We start from the raw sequence: 17,485 nt of genomic DNA on the forward strand, positions 1-17,485 counted from the left end.
TTTCAGGTCTTTGCTCAAATGTAGCCTTACTGGGGAGGTCTTGCTTGATCGGCCAGTGTAAAACAAAACTCCCCATATCCTGTCTCTCTCTCTTCCTAGCATTTGTCACCACCCGACATGACTATTCTGTCATTCTTCCCTCGAATGCAAACTCCATGAGGTGCTTGGTTTTGTTCATTGCTCTGTTCCCCATGCCTAGAAGAGTACCTGGGCCATTGACTGGGTAAATCAACAAATCAGGCAAATCACAATAAATACTGCCCTTTGGCATTTGTTTACTGAATTCTAGGTTTTTCTTGGTTTCTGTAACATTCTTTTCTGGGTCTCTTTAAATATCCCTTCGGTTCCCTGAGATGATATCAATATGTTGTTCCATTACCGTTCAGTATGAAGCAGCCCTGTTGGGAGAGCTCTCGTTCGAGGCTCCTGGCCTTTATTATTGCAGGCTCTGATCCCATCTTCCCGAGTCATCGATTCCACTTTGCCTGTATGCCTCACCTCCATCACTAGCTTCGCTGAAACCAATAAGCCTGGATCTTTGTACAAATGGGTTTTATTGATTTCATCTGGAACTTTCAGAAATTTACACAAAATTGCAGCGAGCAGGAAGGCAAGATATTTTCAAGCTGAAGCGCCCAGCCATCTGCCATTAAGTATATTGTGGGGGGGGGTGGGGGGGGGAATTACCCAATTGCCTGTCAGCATCTGGCACAGGAGGGTCTCCAGCCTGCCGCCCTCGTTTCCTTGGCAGGTACAGGACCTGTTCCCAGTTCCAGGCAACCTTGGTTTGCAAAACCCCTCGTGTTTCCTTTCAACGCACCACCAGAGGGCGGCCTTTCATCATATTCTACTTGAATTATACCACCAGTGAGTCAGTCACACTTCAATCATTTCAATGGGAAGTTAGAATATTATGCCAAAATTGTTCAAAGTTAATGAAACTCTAGGATTACAGTGTTATCCCCAAAACTGTGGAACCAAACGCTTCCAAAAGGAAAGTCATCAGGTCAACAATGACAGAGAAGAAACCCTTCCAGACTGTGATGTAGCTCAGAAATAAAGTAGTGTTTGTAGAAGGCTGCTGTTAAGTATTGGGAGCAACTATTTCTTGAATTCATTCATAGCGGCAGATGTAGCGTATAGATATGTTGGTTTATTTTCCTGCAGACATGAAATTAAAAGATTGAGGTAAAGAAGAGAGTTTTACTGTCTTTTCATCGGAAGGTATCGGTGTGTGCTGTGTATAAAGAACAACAGGCGAAGCAAGAGTAACACACACGTTAGGCATATTAGTCACTGCGTAGTAATCAAAACCAGTATCATCCTGTGCCATAAACAAGCACAGATTAGTAACTACTAAACAAGTCCCTTGTGTCAGATTCAGTCATTTCTTTCTCAGAGCAATTAATTCCCTTTTGTCATAAACCACAGAGAGGGCAATTAAAAGAAAAATGTATCACTGAGGAGTTGGATACTCTCCAGCCAGATTTAGCCCTAAAAATGGATCCCTAAAAAGAGGAATTCAGTTGTGTAGAGGACCTTAAAGAATATTGCCTCGCATCTTTCTCCATCTTTCCCTGCTTTGTATCCTCAGTGGCCTCTTGAGACTAATCAGGTTTGGCCATGATAGCAATCAGAAGAATCAGTTACATTGAATAAAACTATCCAAAAATGTATGAATACAGTCAATTCGGTCTCCTATTCATTCCCTGTGGAAAGAAAGAAAAACACACAAAAATCTTAAAAACTGAAGCCAGTCAAGCAAGCATGAAAAAGAAACCTAGATTTGGTTACATTTTTGAAAGGAATCTGGTGTTGTGAGTCTCATTTTCTGGCTTTGATCTGGTTGTCAGTCGGGATGGACTTGCCCAAATGATGGCCCACAGAGAGGCCAAATTTTTCGTTTTTCTGCTCATCCTGCACTTCCTTTTTCATTAAGAACCCTGCCTGGAAGTTTAAGTCAAAGAGGCTACTTGGAGCAAAATACAGTGGCGTCTCATCCCAGATATTTTCCAGGCGTTTCTTCCATCCGTCCAGGATCTGAATTCGCGCGTCCGTAGGAGTGCGCCCAATGCTGTATGTCAGCTGAGGTTCCAGGACTTGGAAGCCACAGAAATGCAGAGTGCCGCTCTGGGGATACACGGAGAACAGAGGTGAGTCACAGAACAAACCCTATACAGCTTGTACCACAAACAGAAGTAATGTAGGCTTTCCAACAAGACGCTCCGACGTGGGGGCCCGAGGCACCCCGGAGAATCAATTCATAGCTATTTTCTCTCACCTTCTAGCACTCTATTCCTAGCTGTTACCTATTTTAGCCTATTCAGCTGAGCTGTTGTTTAAATGAACAAAATCTTGAAACCGTGCCAGCCTGGGATCCTCTGCCAAAGAGCCGGAACTTCTTTCACATAAGGGAGTTTCGGCTTCTTGGCAGAGGACTCCTGCCAAGGTATGTGGATGCGCCTTTCTCTGCCTCTCCTTCTAACTAGATGAGCCTCAATAAGTGATCTGTAGAATTTATTCTCCGTTCTAGGTGGCCACCGCATTTGCTCTTCTCTCCAACCCTCTTCTGTATAAGAGATCATCTTCATAGTCCAGTGACCGACCACCCAGAAGCCTCCCTCAGACTCCACTCTTGCTGGCTGGGCTAAATCATTTCTGAAATTTTCTCATAGGTGGTGAGGCCATAGCGGCAACCTGGAGAAGGCCAGGAAGACTGGAGACAGCGATCAGTTGTCTGGAGTGGGGGCCCATGGCTATACAAATCTAGGGGTTACCTGCACTAGCCTTTGGTTAGGAGACAGAGCTGTTTGGACGCGTGCACACCCAGGTTACTCTTGAGTACAGGGGCCCGGAAAGACTAGTAAGGCTTAGAAGGGAGCTCCCTGGAGTTCTGAATTATTACGTTGCTTCTGTCCTCACACCTCGGGTCTGTTTTCAGCTGCCATCTTGAGAATCTGGACCCCACTGAAAGCTCAATTAATCCCCGGGGAAGGTTCACTGAAACAAAGTAACCTGAATTGGCCAGAGGATGATATTCATGTCTCCGTGGATACCCTGCAGAGAGTACATGGAGCCGCTGCCACCAGTGGTGATGGAAAGCACGGTCTTCTTATTCTGCGAAGGAAAAGTCATCACGCTCCACGTCTCCTTCATGACGGGAGGTTCACGAAACGGCCCCAGGGCTGTTCTTGTGTTCTTTTCGACACACAAGTCCAGCCACCTGCTATTTCTGTTCCTTCCTCCCACACCGGCTCCTGTGAGCCACGCAGTATGACTCCAGAAGTCAACACTCGAGGGCCAGCACCGGAGTCCACATTACTCCGGGGTGTGGCCAAGCAGGTGAAGGCTGATACGAAACCGGTGTCGACTGCTGGTGCCTACGTGGAGTTATTTGTTGTGTCTGTCTCCCCACGGCGCTCTGCCTGTATCCAGGCATGTAATCCAGGAGACCTCAAAATGTGTCCCGTGTAGTATTTGGGTGTCTACATACATACAGAAAATAGTCTCATGAGGCCTCCACCACCCAGCCTCAACGCTCAGCATCTTGCCATTCTAGTTTAGTCTAATCTCCCCGCCCCTTGTGTTCCTGGGGTATGTTAAAACAAATCCTAAAGTCCTGTCTAAATATCTTCACACAGAGGCGCCTGGGTGGCTCAGTGGGTTGAGTGTCCGACTTGGTCTCAGGTCGTGATCTCGTGGTTCGTGGGTTCGAGCCCCACGTCGGGCTCTGTGCTCACAGCTCAGAGCCTGGAGCCTGCTTCGGATTCTGTGTCTCTCTCTCTCTCTGCCCCTCCCCTGCTCACGCTCTTGTCCTTCTCTCAAAAATAAATATTTTTAAAAAATTAAATATCTGCACGCACTATTATCCAGCTGTCCCAGGAGCTGACCTTAGTACCCAATTGTGTTCAGAACTCTGCCTCAGGACAGAAGGCAGCCCGGATCCAGCTGTTAGAGAAACAGAACCATCCACCTACCCGGAAAGGTCCATTGTCATACATGGCAGCATACGTGTACGCGAACCCCCCTATGAGCACTCGTTCGAACCAGCCTTTCAGGATCGCGGGGACTCCGAACCACTGTAGCGGGAACTGTGGGGCAGAGCACAGAGAGGTCACAGCAGGAACTACCGCCAGCAAAGAAGGCTCAGGTGCTTGGCTGACGTCACAGAAGAGCAAACCCTTCTTGGGGCCCTTGTCGTTGCTTCAGGAGGAGTTAGCACATTAAAGAAAAATATTGTCCTTGGTCAGTCAACTTGACACTCTATTTCTGCCTAAAAGAAACAAGTACCGGGTAGGTCTGAAGAAAGCCACGTGCAATGATGATTTGTTTCTACAAGATCACATTTCGCGGCCGAGTCTAAATAGCAAGGAATGCAGATAAAGTTTGCTATGGTGTGTGACGCAAAATACAAAATCAGTATTTTGTAGGAGTGCTGTCAACAATGTGAAACATGTATGTTGTGTTCACGGATGTGAAATCCTACCGTTTAGAATAAGCTGCACATGGGGCACCTGGGTGGCTCACTTGGTTAAGCGTCCGACTTCGGCCCAGGTCATGCATGATCTCGTGGTCTGTGGGTTTGAGCCCCGCGTCGGGCTCTGCGCTGACAGCTCAGAGTCTGGAACCTGCTTCAGATTCTATGTCTCCCTCTCTCTCTGCCCCTCCCCCGCTCATGCTCTGTCTCTGTCTCAAAAATAAACACTAAAAAATTTTTTTTCAAATAGAACAAGTTGCACATGAGTGTGCGCTCACACAGGCGAACAAATGACCCGTGTGCGCTCGGCTTATCAGGGAATTCCCATGGAAGAGTCTTGTCGGCCCTCTTGTCCTAATAAAAGCAGCACCAGGACGATACCAGTATTTCCTCTTCTTCTCCCTGACTTCGGATTTAAACACAGGGACACCTGGGACAGGCCCGATGAGACAAGTTTAGCACAGAGAAGGAATTTGTTGGACTTGGTATCTTTCCCTGATATTTGACGGATTATTGATCCACAGGAAAGGGGGCAGAATGGGCTGGGGTTTAGAACAGAAGGAACATGAGATGGAGCACAAGATTCGTGTTCTCACCCTGAATCTGCCGTGGACATGATGCAAGACCTTTGTCACATAAGCCCCTTACTTTTGCTAAGTCTGATGGGCCTCATCTGTAAAACCAGGGGCTTGAGTAATCTCTACTCTGCAGATTACTCACAACTCTGCAGTTGTGAGGGGCCAGACCTGAGGCTTTTAAGATAAACGTGTAGGTGGCTTAGACACGTAGATTTGGTCCCTGTGAATGTTCTACAGTCAGAGCTGAAAACAGAATTGGTTGGCTTGCAGCATATTGAAAGTTTATTCTTCCCCTGATTGTTCTTGGAGAAGTGAGAAAAGTGAGCAGGGGGCTAGCCCCAGTGGTACCTTGGGATAAATTAAAGTATCGCTTCCTCAGGACGCTTTATTTCTATGCTGAAAGATTACCATACAAGTACACCGACTCCCATAGTAAGACTTTGCCAGGGGCGCCTGGGTGGCTCAGCCAAACATCCGCATCCCGCCCCACGTCCGGCCTGGCGCTAACAGTGCAGGCCCTGCTTGGGATTCTCTCTCCTTCTCCGTCTCTGCCTTCCCCCCACCTCACCCACTCTCTCTCAAAATAAACATTTTTAAGTAAAAAAAAAAAAAAATTAAAATTAAAAAAGACTTTTCCCTGTCATCTGTTGGTAAAATGTTATAAGTATACAAATCTGAAGTGTCTACGTTGTGTTTCGGTATGTTGCTATTTTACAGTACACAACTTGCACCGTTGTACTGATAGTAAACTGATGCATCGGATAGAAGCCAAATTCAAAGACCACCAAGGTCCTTTCCAATTCTAAAATACGGTGATTCTGAGAAGCAGAACTGAAAGCTGCCACAGTGGCCGCAACGGCCGCACTAGGAAAAGATACAGTGGAAAACGCTGACCAAAAAGGCATCCTTCGGGGCACTGGCTCATGGGGCGTGGCTTTGATAGCGATAGGCCTGAGGGTGGAACGGAAGACCTAAAAGTTTGGATTCTTTGCAGCTGATTGAACAGTTGCAAAAGCCGCAGCTGGTGTCACCCTCCTCGTGCAGTTTCTAGGGTCACATCTGGTCCGTGTTCAATATCAAAAGGCTGGTTAGAACCGGTAGAAGCAAAGTCATTGAGTCCAGTGTGGCATTTTCGGGAAAGAGGATTGACAAGGAGCTCGTACAGTCTGGACTGCCTGGCGGGGAGACAGCTTCCACGAGAAGAGGGGCGGGAACACAGGAAGCAGGGCAGCGCCCCCTTCAGCTGGGAGGCTGTGACCGCAGGGGTCCGTGCCCCGTGCTTCACTCCAGGCGCTCGGGCAGAGAAGGGGTCAAGTGCAAACTTTGAGAGATCCCACAAGGAATCACTAACTGAAGAGAAGCTCAAGGCTCACTGGTCATCTTTGTAGTCACATATTTTTGTCTAAGTTTATTTATTGAGAGAGAGAGAGAAGAGATAGCGTGTATGGGAGCGGGGGGGGGGGGGTGGTGGGGGGGGGGTGCAGATAGAGAGGCAGAGAGAGAATCCCAAGCAGGCTCCCGGCTGTCAGCACAGAGTCGGACCGGGGGCTCGAACCCACACACTGTGAGATCGTGACCTGAGCCGAAACCAAGAGTCAGGCTTTGTTAAGCTACCCACATGCCCCATGTAGTCACATATTTTCAGAGTAGTACAGCCAGGTTCACAATATCTACAAATCTGTGTAACACCACTCCGTTTGAAGTCATCACCCTTCTTTATAAAGAAGGCGCTGAAGTGTGTAAGTGACTTTTCCTAAGATCACATAGCTAATTAGGTGACCAGTCTAGGACAATAAGAACTCAAGCATCCTGACACTCCTTGCTGATGTCCTATCGCACCTGAAAAATCACAAGGTCTGCAGCTTCCAGCTTCTTTTGTTCCGCCACAATATCGGGGCTCAGGCGGCCTTCTTTATAAGCTAGAACAGACTCGGCAGGATACTGAAAGTTCTCGGGGTCCTTCAGTGGACCTGCCCGGAGGAAAATGACAGGCTGGAGTCAGAGGGGCCGAGGCTGAGCCACAGAACCCACAGGCAAGATGTGCCACAGAGACCTAATTAAAGGGGGGGAAGGCTGATCCTACCTGTGATGTCCCTTCTGGAGATGACGGGATTGAAGTTCATGGCATACAGGTCTGACACAGTGACCTCCCAACCTTTCCTCTTCAAGGCCTCTACAGCAGCCTCCTTCATGGCATGGTTGAAGGACGTCCTCTCTGCATGGGCCAGTACGATCAGTGCTCTTCTGGCTATTTAGACACACACAAGGCATATGGAGAAAATCAGTTTCCAAGCGGCAAAGCTTTAGCTACAGGGCGGCCGAGCCAGGATCCATAATAGAGGAGTGAACTCTGCGAGGCATTGGGTGATGCAGTCCATCCACGGCAGCCAGAAACATATTTTCTCCTTAAAAGTACCAATGAGGGGCGCCTGGGTGGCTCAGTCGGTTGAGCGTCCGACTTCGCTCAGGTCACGATCTCATGGTCCGTGAGTTCGAGCCCGGCGTCAGACTCTGTGCTGACAGCTCAGAGCCTGGAGGCTGTTTCAGATTCTGTGTCTCCCTCTCTCTCTGGCCCTCCCCCCGTTCATGCTCTGTCTCTCTCTGTCTCAAAAATAAATAAATGTTAAAAAAAAATTAAAAAAAAAAGTACCAATGAATAAAGGACGCATTTTAATGCAGTGGCTAATTTTGCTGGCATACTTAACTGGCCATCTGCATGAAAATGGACTTATCCTCCTGACACCTTTTTTTTTATGTTTGTATTTTATTTTTGAGAGAGAGAGAGAGAGTGTGTGTGTGTGAGTCGGGGAGCAGTAGAGAGAGAGGGAAACAGAATCCAAAGCAGGCTCCAGGCTCTGAGCTGTCAGTGCAGAGCCTGACGTGGGGCTTGGACTCACACGCTGCAAGATCGTGAGCTGAGCCGAAGGGACACCCAACCGACTGAGCCACCCAGGCACCCCCCTGCTAACACCTTCTATTAGGTGTCAGGCGTCAGTATCTTGGTTCCCCTCATCAGGGGGTAGTGGCAATGTTCTATTTCCTGGGTGCTGACCACACAAGTTTGTGAAAATTCACTTCGAATTTTCAGTGTGTCTGTTGTATTTGTGTTGTTGTTTTCACTATCCCACAAACACACCTCGTAGAGCAATAGATTCCTGGCAGAGTACGGATCTAAAGGAAGAATTTGTATAACCTCAAGATGGAGAATACTTTGTAAGAAAGACTAGAGATTCAGCAACCACGAACGGAAAGCTTGCCAGATAAAGCCACATAAAAATTAAAAATCTGGGGGCGCCTGGGTGGCTCAGTCGGTTAAGTGGCCGACTTCGGCTCAGGTCATGATCTCACGGTCCGTGAGTTCGAGCCCCGCGTCGGGCTCTGTGCTGACAGTTCAGAGCCTGGAGCCTGTTTCGGATTCTGAGTCTCCCTCTCTCTGACCCTCTCCCATTCATGCTCTGTCTCTCTCTGTCTCAAAAAATAAATAAACGTTAAAAAAAATCATTTAAAAAAAATTAAAAATCTGTGTGTACCAGAAGGCACCATAAACAAAGTCAAAAGACAATCAACGGGGAGCAGATACCTGCAACTCTTACCACAAAGGGTTAAAATCCCAACGAATGCCTACACACAGAAAAAAGACAGACTACACAATAGAAAAATAAATCAAGGATATGAGCACTCTACTCACAGAGGAGGAAATGCAGATGACAAAAAACAAATGAGCAGGTGCCTTGCGTGGCCTGTCAGGAAAAGCAAATTAAAATGAGATATCATTATTTACCCATCAGATTGGCAAAACAATTTATCATTATTTACCCATCAGATTGGCAAAACAATTTAAGACAAGCAACACTGAGGGCTATTAAGATTGCAGGAAAGCTAGCAGCTGCCAGTGGGAACATGAATTGCCTCCACCCTGGGGGAAAGTAATGAGGCCGAATCTCTTTAAATTTTGAGGACGCATAAATTTTGACCTAGCTCTCCAACTTTGGGGAATCTGTTCTACAGACTAAAAGCGTTGGGATATAAGGATGTATGAGCAAGGACGTGGACTGTGTCATTCTTTTCACTGGCATTCACTGACTCTTTATGGGGAATATTTGAATAAATTATGGCACATACACATTACAGACTAGTATGCCGTTAACTGTATAGAGTTACCCAGAAAGCTATCCACAATGTATTGTTAACTGATCAAATGAAGCGAGTGTGAATCCATTACTATAAAAGACAAAGAGGGGCGCCTGGGTGGCTCAGTCGGGGAAGCATCCGATTTCAGCTCAGGTCATGGTCTCACTGTTCTTGAGTTCAAGCCCCACATGGGGCTCTGTGCTAACAGCTCAGAGCCTGGAGCCTGCTTTGGATTGTGTCACCCTTTCTCTCTGGCCCTTCCTCGCTCACACTCTATCACTCTCTGTCTCTCAGGAATAAAATAAAATTTAAAAAAATACAAAGAATGAGGGGCCCCTCTCTGGCTCAGTGGGTAGAGCATGTGACTCTTGATCTTGGAATCGTGAGTTCGAGCCCCACGTTGGGTGTAGACATTACTTGAAAAAAAAAAAAAGACAAAGAAACTACATATATGTGTACGAAGATTTGCAGCATATAGGTATGAGGGGAAAAAGATGTGGAATAATTACATGAAACTACTGATAGTGTTCTTAGCTAGGTAAGAGATGTCAAGGGCATAGAGACAGAGGGGAAAGATTTACTTTTTTCTTGGACCTCCTCTGTATTACAAAGTTGTTAGAACCAGAATGTTTTCCTCTTGCAACAATGGCATTTATTTTAGTTTAGTTTTATTTCTTTAAAGTTTTATTTCTTTATTTTTAAGTAATCTCTATATTCAATGTGAGGCTCAACCTCACGGTCCTGAGAGCAAGAGTCACAGGCTCTTCCAATTGAGCCAGCCAGGCACCCCTTTTTATTCTCTTTTACTTGATGTATACTTGACACACAGCGTTGCATGAGTTTCAGGTGGACAACACAGCGATTCCACGCGCCTACACCTTACACCGCGCTCACCCCCGGTGCGCTCACTTGTCATAGCACACGACTCTCCTACAAGACCACCGCCCATATTCCCGTGCTGTACCTTTTGTCCTCGTGACTTATTCATTCTATAACTGGAAACCCGTATCTCCCCCTCCACTTCACCCATCTGCCTATCCCCCTGCTCCCCCTTGCCGTCTGGCAAAGTCAGTTTGTTTTTTGTATTTATGGGTCTATGTCTTTTGTTTGCTTGCTCATTGGGTTTTCAGATTCCACAAACAAGTGAAATCGTATACTATTTGCCTTTCTCTGGATAACAGCATCAACGGGTGCTTACTACGTGCTAGGCACTGCTCTGAGTGCTTTGCATTCTTTTCCAGTTGTCATGGCAACACCATGAGCTAGATACAATCAGTATCCCACATTAAAGATGGGGAAACTGAGGCACCGAAAAGTTAAGCAAGTTACCCAAGTTTACATGGCAAGTGGTGAAGCTGGAATAATGTAAAAATATGTAGACATAAGGGCACCTGGCTGGCTCAAAGGAGCACGGAGCTCGTGATCTCAGGGTTGTGAGTTCAAGCCCCATGTTGGGTGTAGAGATCACTAAAAAAAGTTAATAAATTATAGATAAATCCATGCAACCATGTGCAGGCAGCAGGGCAGGGAATGGAGTTTACCACCAACACCCCTCCTAGTAATTGGTGTCACTGCCTCATTTCTCCCTAACTCCTAGCATCTGTGCCCATGGGCGGAGCTCCAGCGGGAGCAGCTGCTCTGGGTTAAAATCGGCCAGGCGGTAGCTTCGGCCCTAGCCTGCCCAGGAGCCTTGCCTCCTTCGCTCGCTCTCGCTTGCTCGTGGCGTTTCAGACTCTCCAAACTCCGACGGGGGGAACAGAAGTCTGATAAGGGCTTCAAGTTCTAGGAGAGCGGTTTACCTACTTTGGACGGCCTGGGGAAAAGTTCAGGAGCTCCTGAGGCTGCCTTAACAAATCCCTGCCCCCTCTTTATCAACTCCAGGACTCACCACTCTCGGGAGAGATGTGAGTATATAAAGTTCTGACAAGCGTTTTCTCTGTGATGTACCTTTGCATTAGTTCTATCAGTGTTTACTGAATACTGCTTTGTGAGTTTATATTCTTGTGGCTTACTTCTTCTGAGCTATGTATATAGATATAAAGATAAATTTTTTTTTACTTATCAGTATTCACAGGCACTTCTGAAGTAGTAAAATACAAAGGCACTTGCCATAAAATGACTGAATCAGGATATCTAGCCCTTGCTTTTAAGGAGCTCATCACCTACAAGCTATAGGACGCCTGCTGCTTTCAAAAATAAACAGGGGCGCCTGGGTGGCTCAGTAGGTTAAGGTCGGGCTCTTGATTTCGGCTCAGGTCATGATCTCAGGGTTCCTGAGTCCGAGTCCCACGGCAGGCTCCAAGCTGATGGCATGGAGTCGGCTTGGGATTCTGTCTCTCCTCTCTGCCCCTCACCTGCTTGTGCTCTCTCTCTCTCTCAAAATAAGTAAATAAACTTAAAAAAAAAAAAAAAAAAAAAGATGTAAGATGAGACACAAAGAAGAACATATTTGCCAGAAACAAAACCAACGGTGTTCAGTATCTGGTATATATAGATTCCTGAAAACAACGCAGTAGAAAAAAATGGTCAAAGGTTCTAAATACACAACAGAACACTGATCGGCAGTCAGTAGAGCAGAAGCGCTCCTGGGCCAGAGTTGAAGGGCAAATGGGTGACTCCCTCTCCAAACAGCATGATGCCAAGTCACTGGTTGCCAGGTCCTTTCGTGGACAAACCTGGGGTTTTTTGGACTTGAAGTGTTCATTTTCCCTTCCTGCCACTTAACTAGCTACATGACCCGTTTGACATCCTCAGAATTTCCCCCTAGGAATGGCGGTAAGACGTGCACACAAAAAACTAATGGCATTAGCCTGACGGGGGAGGCAAGGAACAAAATTCCAGAGGAAAACTGTTGACTTCGGGCTGGCTGATTAGGGAAGGCCTTCAGAAGGAGCTGCCATTGAAGGAGAGGTTTGAAAGCCAAATGAGCTTATTACCAATACCCCTAATTTAATATTCATTTCTGCTTGCCATGCACATAATTGACCTGATGGAGGCCACTTGGTAACGCAGCTGAGCATATCTTTGTGAACGCAGCTCTCTCCCTGTGCTGGTTCGCTTTCAAGATTTCATACCCTGTGAAATGTGCTCCCCATTCATCATCACTTCTCTGTGTCCTGAAATCCCTCATTCCTTCCCCACCCTCTTATTTTTTTTAATTTTTAAAATTCTAATTAGTTAACATACAGTGTAATATTTCAGGAGTAGAATTCAGTGATGGATCACTTACATACAACACCCAGTGCTCATCACAAGTGCCCATTTTAATACCCATCACCCATGTAGCCCATCCCCCTGCCCAACTCCCTCTGTCAACCCTCAGTTTCTTCTTTATCCTTAAGAGGCTCTTGGGTTTCTCTCTCTTCTCTTCCCCCCCACTTCCCATGTGTTCATCTGCTTTGTCTCTTAAATTCCACATATGAGTGAAATCATATGTTATTTGTCTTTCTCTGACTTATTTTGCTTAGCATGATACATTCTAGGTCCATCCATGTCATTGCAAGTGGCAAGATTATATATATATATATATATATATATATATATATATATATATACACACACACATACATACACACATACACATACATACACACATACACAAACATACCACATCTTCTTTATCCATTCATCAGTCAATGGACATTTGGGCTCTCTCCATAGTTTGGCTCCTTCCCCACCATCTTTTGTGTTCTGTTCCCCCCAGCACGTCCACCCTAGCATGAGCCCTGCTCATGTTCTCCCTAACTCTTTGTCTCAGCCTCCTGACCAGGGTTTACTGAGCACCTGTATCCACCAGGCACTGCTCTAGGCATTTAGGATACATCCGTGTGCAAAAGAGACACAAATCTTTTTTTTCGTAGAGCATACATTCTGGTGGCCAAAGTATCCCAAATGTTTCAGGGGAGCTGGTCTCTGTCCTCCTCTGTTACTCTAACATTCCTACAATTCTCTGCCTCCAACCGCAGGCCAACCTGAAACCAAGCATTCACTGACATTCCAGATTGAACAGGACTCGGTCAACCTGCAGTTTCATTGAAGACCAACACAGAACTCCATGTTCTGGGGAACATAGGGAAAGATAAAGCTGGCAGAGAAAGAAAGGGATGGTGGTACATGGCTTTAATGTAAAGCACATCTAGATTTATTTAACAGTAAAAGATAGATGACCCACATGATCATTCTGGCAGGAAGAATAAGCAATCAAGGAAAACCTGTTACAAGTGGAATAAGGGCAAGCCCTCCTGTCAGTTTCATGCATTTTGTTCCTGCCTTCCGGGCTCCCTGGGTTCCTCACGGAATGCATGCCTGCCAGTCAGAGGAACCCAGTAGTTACAAACAAATGCTCTGGATGCTTCCATTAATGTCAAGACTTAGCTGGATACAGTTAATACTAGTTAAACAAGGTCCAAATCATTCCATTTTCTCTCATTCTCCCCCCCCTTTTTTTTAAGTTACACATAAGTACAGAATATTCCGTAAGATTGCCCTATACTGTGCTGGTGTCCTCAGGCCAGCAGAAGAATGATATAGAGGGGTGCCCAGGTGGCCCAGTAGGTTAAGCATCTGACTTTGGCTCAGGTCATGATCTCCTGGTTCATGGGTTCGAGCCCCGCGTCGGGCTCTGTGCTGAAAGCTCAGAGCCTGGAGCTTGCTTTGGACTCTGTGTCTCCCTCCCTCTCTGTCTGGCCCTCCCCTGCTCACACTATGTCTCTCTCTGTCTCTCAAATATGAATAAACATAAGAAAAATGAAATAGAAACAGCCTCTATCGTGCATGCAGGAAACCTTGTGAGCTACCCAGCAGTCTCTCCCAGATGCTTCTCCTCCAGGCTTCCAGAAACTCTGGGTGGGCTTCCAGTCCCCAGCTCAGCCCTTTTCACAGAGATTCTAACTGTAGGTTGTCAACGGCAAACAGCAGTCTCATCCCCTCACTTGTGGCAGGCGGAGATTCTCTAGGTGTATGTGTGTCTTCAGAAAGAACAAGGCTCACAGGGAAGGAAATGACAAAAAGGTAGAGTTCTGTCCCAATTGAAGAAATGGCTTTCTAAACACTAGCACTGCCCCATCTCTGCATGAGGCTCTCTGGTAAACAGAGCCCCCTGCCCCTGCAGGGGCTGCAGCTGGGGTGTCTTAGAGGCATCAGATAAAGTTGTGGTGACCTGTAATGTCCCCTTAGGTTGATGGTGGAGAGCGGAGGTTCTGCCACTGAAATGGACCCGATACAGGGATCGGGTCTGCCCCATCCAAGGATCACAGACAAAAATGTCTCCTGAACAGGGGCACCTGGGTGGCTCAGTCTCTTGAGCTCCTGACTCCTGGTTTCAGCTCAGGTCATGATTTCTCGGTTGGTGGGATCGAGCGTGGAGTCAGGCTCTGCACTGACAGCCTGCAGCCTGCTTGGGATTCTCTCTCTGTCTCTCTCTCTCTCTGTGTCTCTCTCTCTCTGTCTCTCTCTCCCCCACCTCCCCTACTCATGCTTTCTCTCCAAAACAAATAAATAAACTTTAAAAAAAAAAAAAAAAGGTCTCCTGGTCAGGCAGCCTGGGATGGTCTCTATCCAACTAAAGGGTACAGGTTCCCCAGTTCCAGCACACTCCTCACCAGATCTTTCAATTTTCCTCCCGAAGCAGGGAATTCACATTTTTAAATAAAATAATCTATATTTACTATAAATATCAGCAACTCATTCCAAGATATTTTAAATTCTATAAGGCCAATCAAGGTGTGCCAGTGGACCAGATTTGGCCATTGACAACGGCCGGTTTCTGACCTGTTTTGGAGGAAATTTTCTGCCTCCAAGGTCAAGTCTCTGTTAAATGCCCACCTAAGTTTGTGGGTATGGGGTAGAAAACGGGAGCTCCCCTTCCCCCGGTGTCCGATTAGGGCTCAACCTGGGATCTTAAGGCTCTCGCTTTTTCAGTTTTGAATCCAGGAGAAAAACTGAACTCTAAGCCCCTCCAGGATCCTTGCAGACAGCTGAGGCCTGGGGGTGCCCCAGCTCCCGGACGCGGCACTCACCAGCCAGGGCTCCGGCTGTGCTGATTGGCTGCGCTGCTGGTTGTCAGGGCGACCCTGGCCGCCGCCGAATCCTCGCTATGGGGGGTGGGGGACAGCAGTCAAGCAGCGGCTAGGGCTGCACCTCGGGAGGTTGGGCGTGCAGCCTGCAGAGCGCCTGCCACTTTATAGCAACTCGCGCCTGCCCGCTTGGGGCTCGGCCTCCCGGGGTGGAGCCGGCTGCTTGCCCTTGAGGCGCAGGGTGGGGTGTGCTGTAGCTGCTCTTCAGGGAAGGGAGGGGGGTCTGAGGACTGGAGAAGGGTGCCGTGGGTACGCGTGGGATATGGGACGGGAGGGTGCAGTTAAAGGGTCTGGGTGCGGGTGGGAGGCAGGCCCATGTGGACCCTGTCCAGGAAGCACCTGGGGACAGCAGGGGGAAGTTTCCGGTGGAGTCCCAGCGCGCCCCGCGAGCCTCTCCCAGTCCTGGGAAATTGCCTCCGCACGGAATGGGGTGGGCAAAGAGAAGGGTGTGCTGGGTGTGGTCCTTAAGCCTCGGATTCGCTGAGTCACTGTGACTCTGGACTTAGATTTGGAGGGACGAGGTACCTTAGGAGACGTGTTCCAGGAAAAGGGAATTCATTTCTTCCTTTGCAATGTTCACATTGTGCACTGGGGAGTCTCAAAGGACGCACTTCGCTGGGTGCAAACCCCTGCTCCTCAGAATGGGAATCTAAATGGTTTAGTCCAAGGCTGGCTGGAGAGATAAGTAACAGGGAAGCATTTAAAGAATAGCCAAGACGAAAGAAAGTTGACTGGCTTTACAAAGGCTGACTTTAGGCAGCTGACCAGAGCAGAGAGAACAGTTTTAAATCCCTACCAAGTGAAAGTTACAATAAAGTCTTCATCCTACGGGTTGTACTGTGCATGTCTCACTGTGTTTTACAGGTACTGCATTTTTTTATACATTGAAAGTTTGTATAAACTTTGAACAAATCCACATCATCCCCTTTCCCACAGCATTTGCCCATGTTGTGTCTCTGTCACGTGTTGGCAATTTCCTGAAATGTTTGGAACCTTTTCATTAAATTTGGTATGATGATCTGTGATTAGTGATTATAACTCACTGAAAATTCGGATGATGAGCATTTTTTTTTTAACGTTTATTCATTTTTGAGCCAGAGAGAGACAGAGCATGAATGGGGGAGGGTCAGAAAGAGAGGGAGGCACAGAATCTGAAACAGGCTCCAGGCTCTGAGCTGTCAGCACAGAGCCCTACGCGGGGCTGGAACTCGCGGACCACGAGATCATGACCTGAGCCGAAGTCAGACGCCCAACCGACTGAGCCACCCAGGCGCCCCTGATGAGCATTTTTAAACAAGGAAGTATTTTTATTAAAAAATTTTTTAGGGGCGCCTGGGTGGCGCAGTCGGATAAGCGTCCGACTTCAGCCAGGTCACGATCTCGCGGTCCGTGAGTTCGAGCCCCGCATCGGGCTCTGGGCTGATGGCTCAGAGCCTGGAGCCTGTTTCCGATTCTGTGTCTCCCTCTCTCTCTGCCCCTCCCCCGTTCATGCTCTGTCTCTCTCTGTCCCAAAAATAAATAAACGTTGAAAAAAAAAACTTAAAAAAAAATTTTTTTTTTAATGTTTATTCATTTTTGAGAGAGAGAGAGAGGGCACGCAAACAGGGAAAGGGCAAAGAGGGAGGGAGACACAGAACCCAAAGCAGGCTCCAGGCCCTGAGCTGTCAGCACAGAACCCAATGCAGGGCTCGAACCCATGAGCTGTGAGATCATGACCTGAGCCCAAGTCAGATGCTTACCCAACTGAGCCACCTGGGCACGCCAACAATGAAGTATTTTTAAATTAAGGTATGTACATTGTTAGTGCTATTGCGCACTTAATAGACTAAGTATGGCGTAAACATAATTTTTATATGTGTGGGGAAACCAAAAAATTAATTTGACTTGCTTTATTGCATTTTTTGCTCCCAGACCTGTCAAATCTCTGAGATATGCCCTTGCTGTCAAAGGGGAAGGAAAAAGAAAAAGAAGTTTAAAGTGTAACCGTCAAAAAAATTAGAAATGGTAACTAAGAAAATTTAGAAGGTGGGAAGTACACTCTTAAAGTGAGGTTTGCAAAATTTAAGGGATTGCAAAAAACCCCAACAACTCAGTAATCAAGATAAATAACTGTTAAGTCATTATTTTTAAAGATTTGGGGGGGTGGTTAGGCAAAGAATTCTTACTATGATACCAAAAGCATAATTATTAATTGAACTTGATCAAAATTACATAACTTTGCTCTG

General features: G+C 46.9%; 1 protein-coding gene across 2 annotated transcripts; it reads right to left on the reverse strand.

Annotated features, from left to right (window-relative positions):
- Positions 1-535: 535 nt before the first annotated feature.
- Positions 536-15,697, reverse strand: NQO1 (NAD(P)H quinone dehydrogenase 1). 2 transcript variants are annotated; one of them, XM_043599548.1, is made up of 6 exons: positions 15,204-15,697; positions 7,139-7,303; positions 6,895-7,025; positions 3,978-4,091; positions 3,016-3,117; positions 1,134-2,130 (listed from the first exon to the last, which is right to left on the reverse strand). In XM_043599548.1, exons 2-6 carry the CDS (start codon positions 7,245-7,247, stop codon positions 1,825-1,827), a joined length of 762 nt encoding a protein of 253 aa, XP_043455483.1. In that variant the 5' UTR covers positions 7,248-7,303; positions 15,204-15,697; the 3' UTR covers positions 1,134-1,824. The 2 variants fall into 2 exon arrangements, with proteins under 2 accessions (XP_043455484.1, XP_043455483.1); XM_043599549.1 differs by lacking the exon at positions 3,016-3,117 and having other exon boundaries at positions 536-2,130; positions 15,204-15,622.
- Between the last annotated feature and the right edge of the window lie 1,788 nt (positions 15,698-17,485).

This window comes from Prionailurus bengalensis, chromosome E2 (assembly GCF_016509475.1).
Source record: "Prionailurus bengalensis isolate Pbe53 chromosome E2, Fcat_Pben_1.1_paternal_pri, whole genome shotgun sequence".
NCBI classification, from domain to species: Eukaryota; Metazoa; Chordata; class Mammalia; order Carnivora; family Felidae; genus Prionailurus; species Prionailurus bengalensis.

What these genes read in the sequence shown, in the direction of transcription:
- NQO1 (XM_043599548.1), bottom strand. Translation starts at nt 7,247, where the DNA reads ATGAAGGAGGCTGCTGTAGAGGCCTTGAAGAGGAAAGGTTGGGAGGTC. An exon ending in CAGACCTTGTGATTTTTCAG is followed by an intron (nt 4,092 to 6,894) that starts GTGCGATAGGAC and finishes TCTGCCCCACAG; the next exon opens with TTCCCGCTACAGTGGTTCGG. An exon ending in ATGACAATGGACCTTTCCGG is followed by an intron (nt 3,118 to 3,977) that starts GTAGGTGGATGG and finishes TTTCCTTCGCAG; the next exon opens with AATAAGAAGACCGTGCTTTC.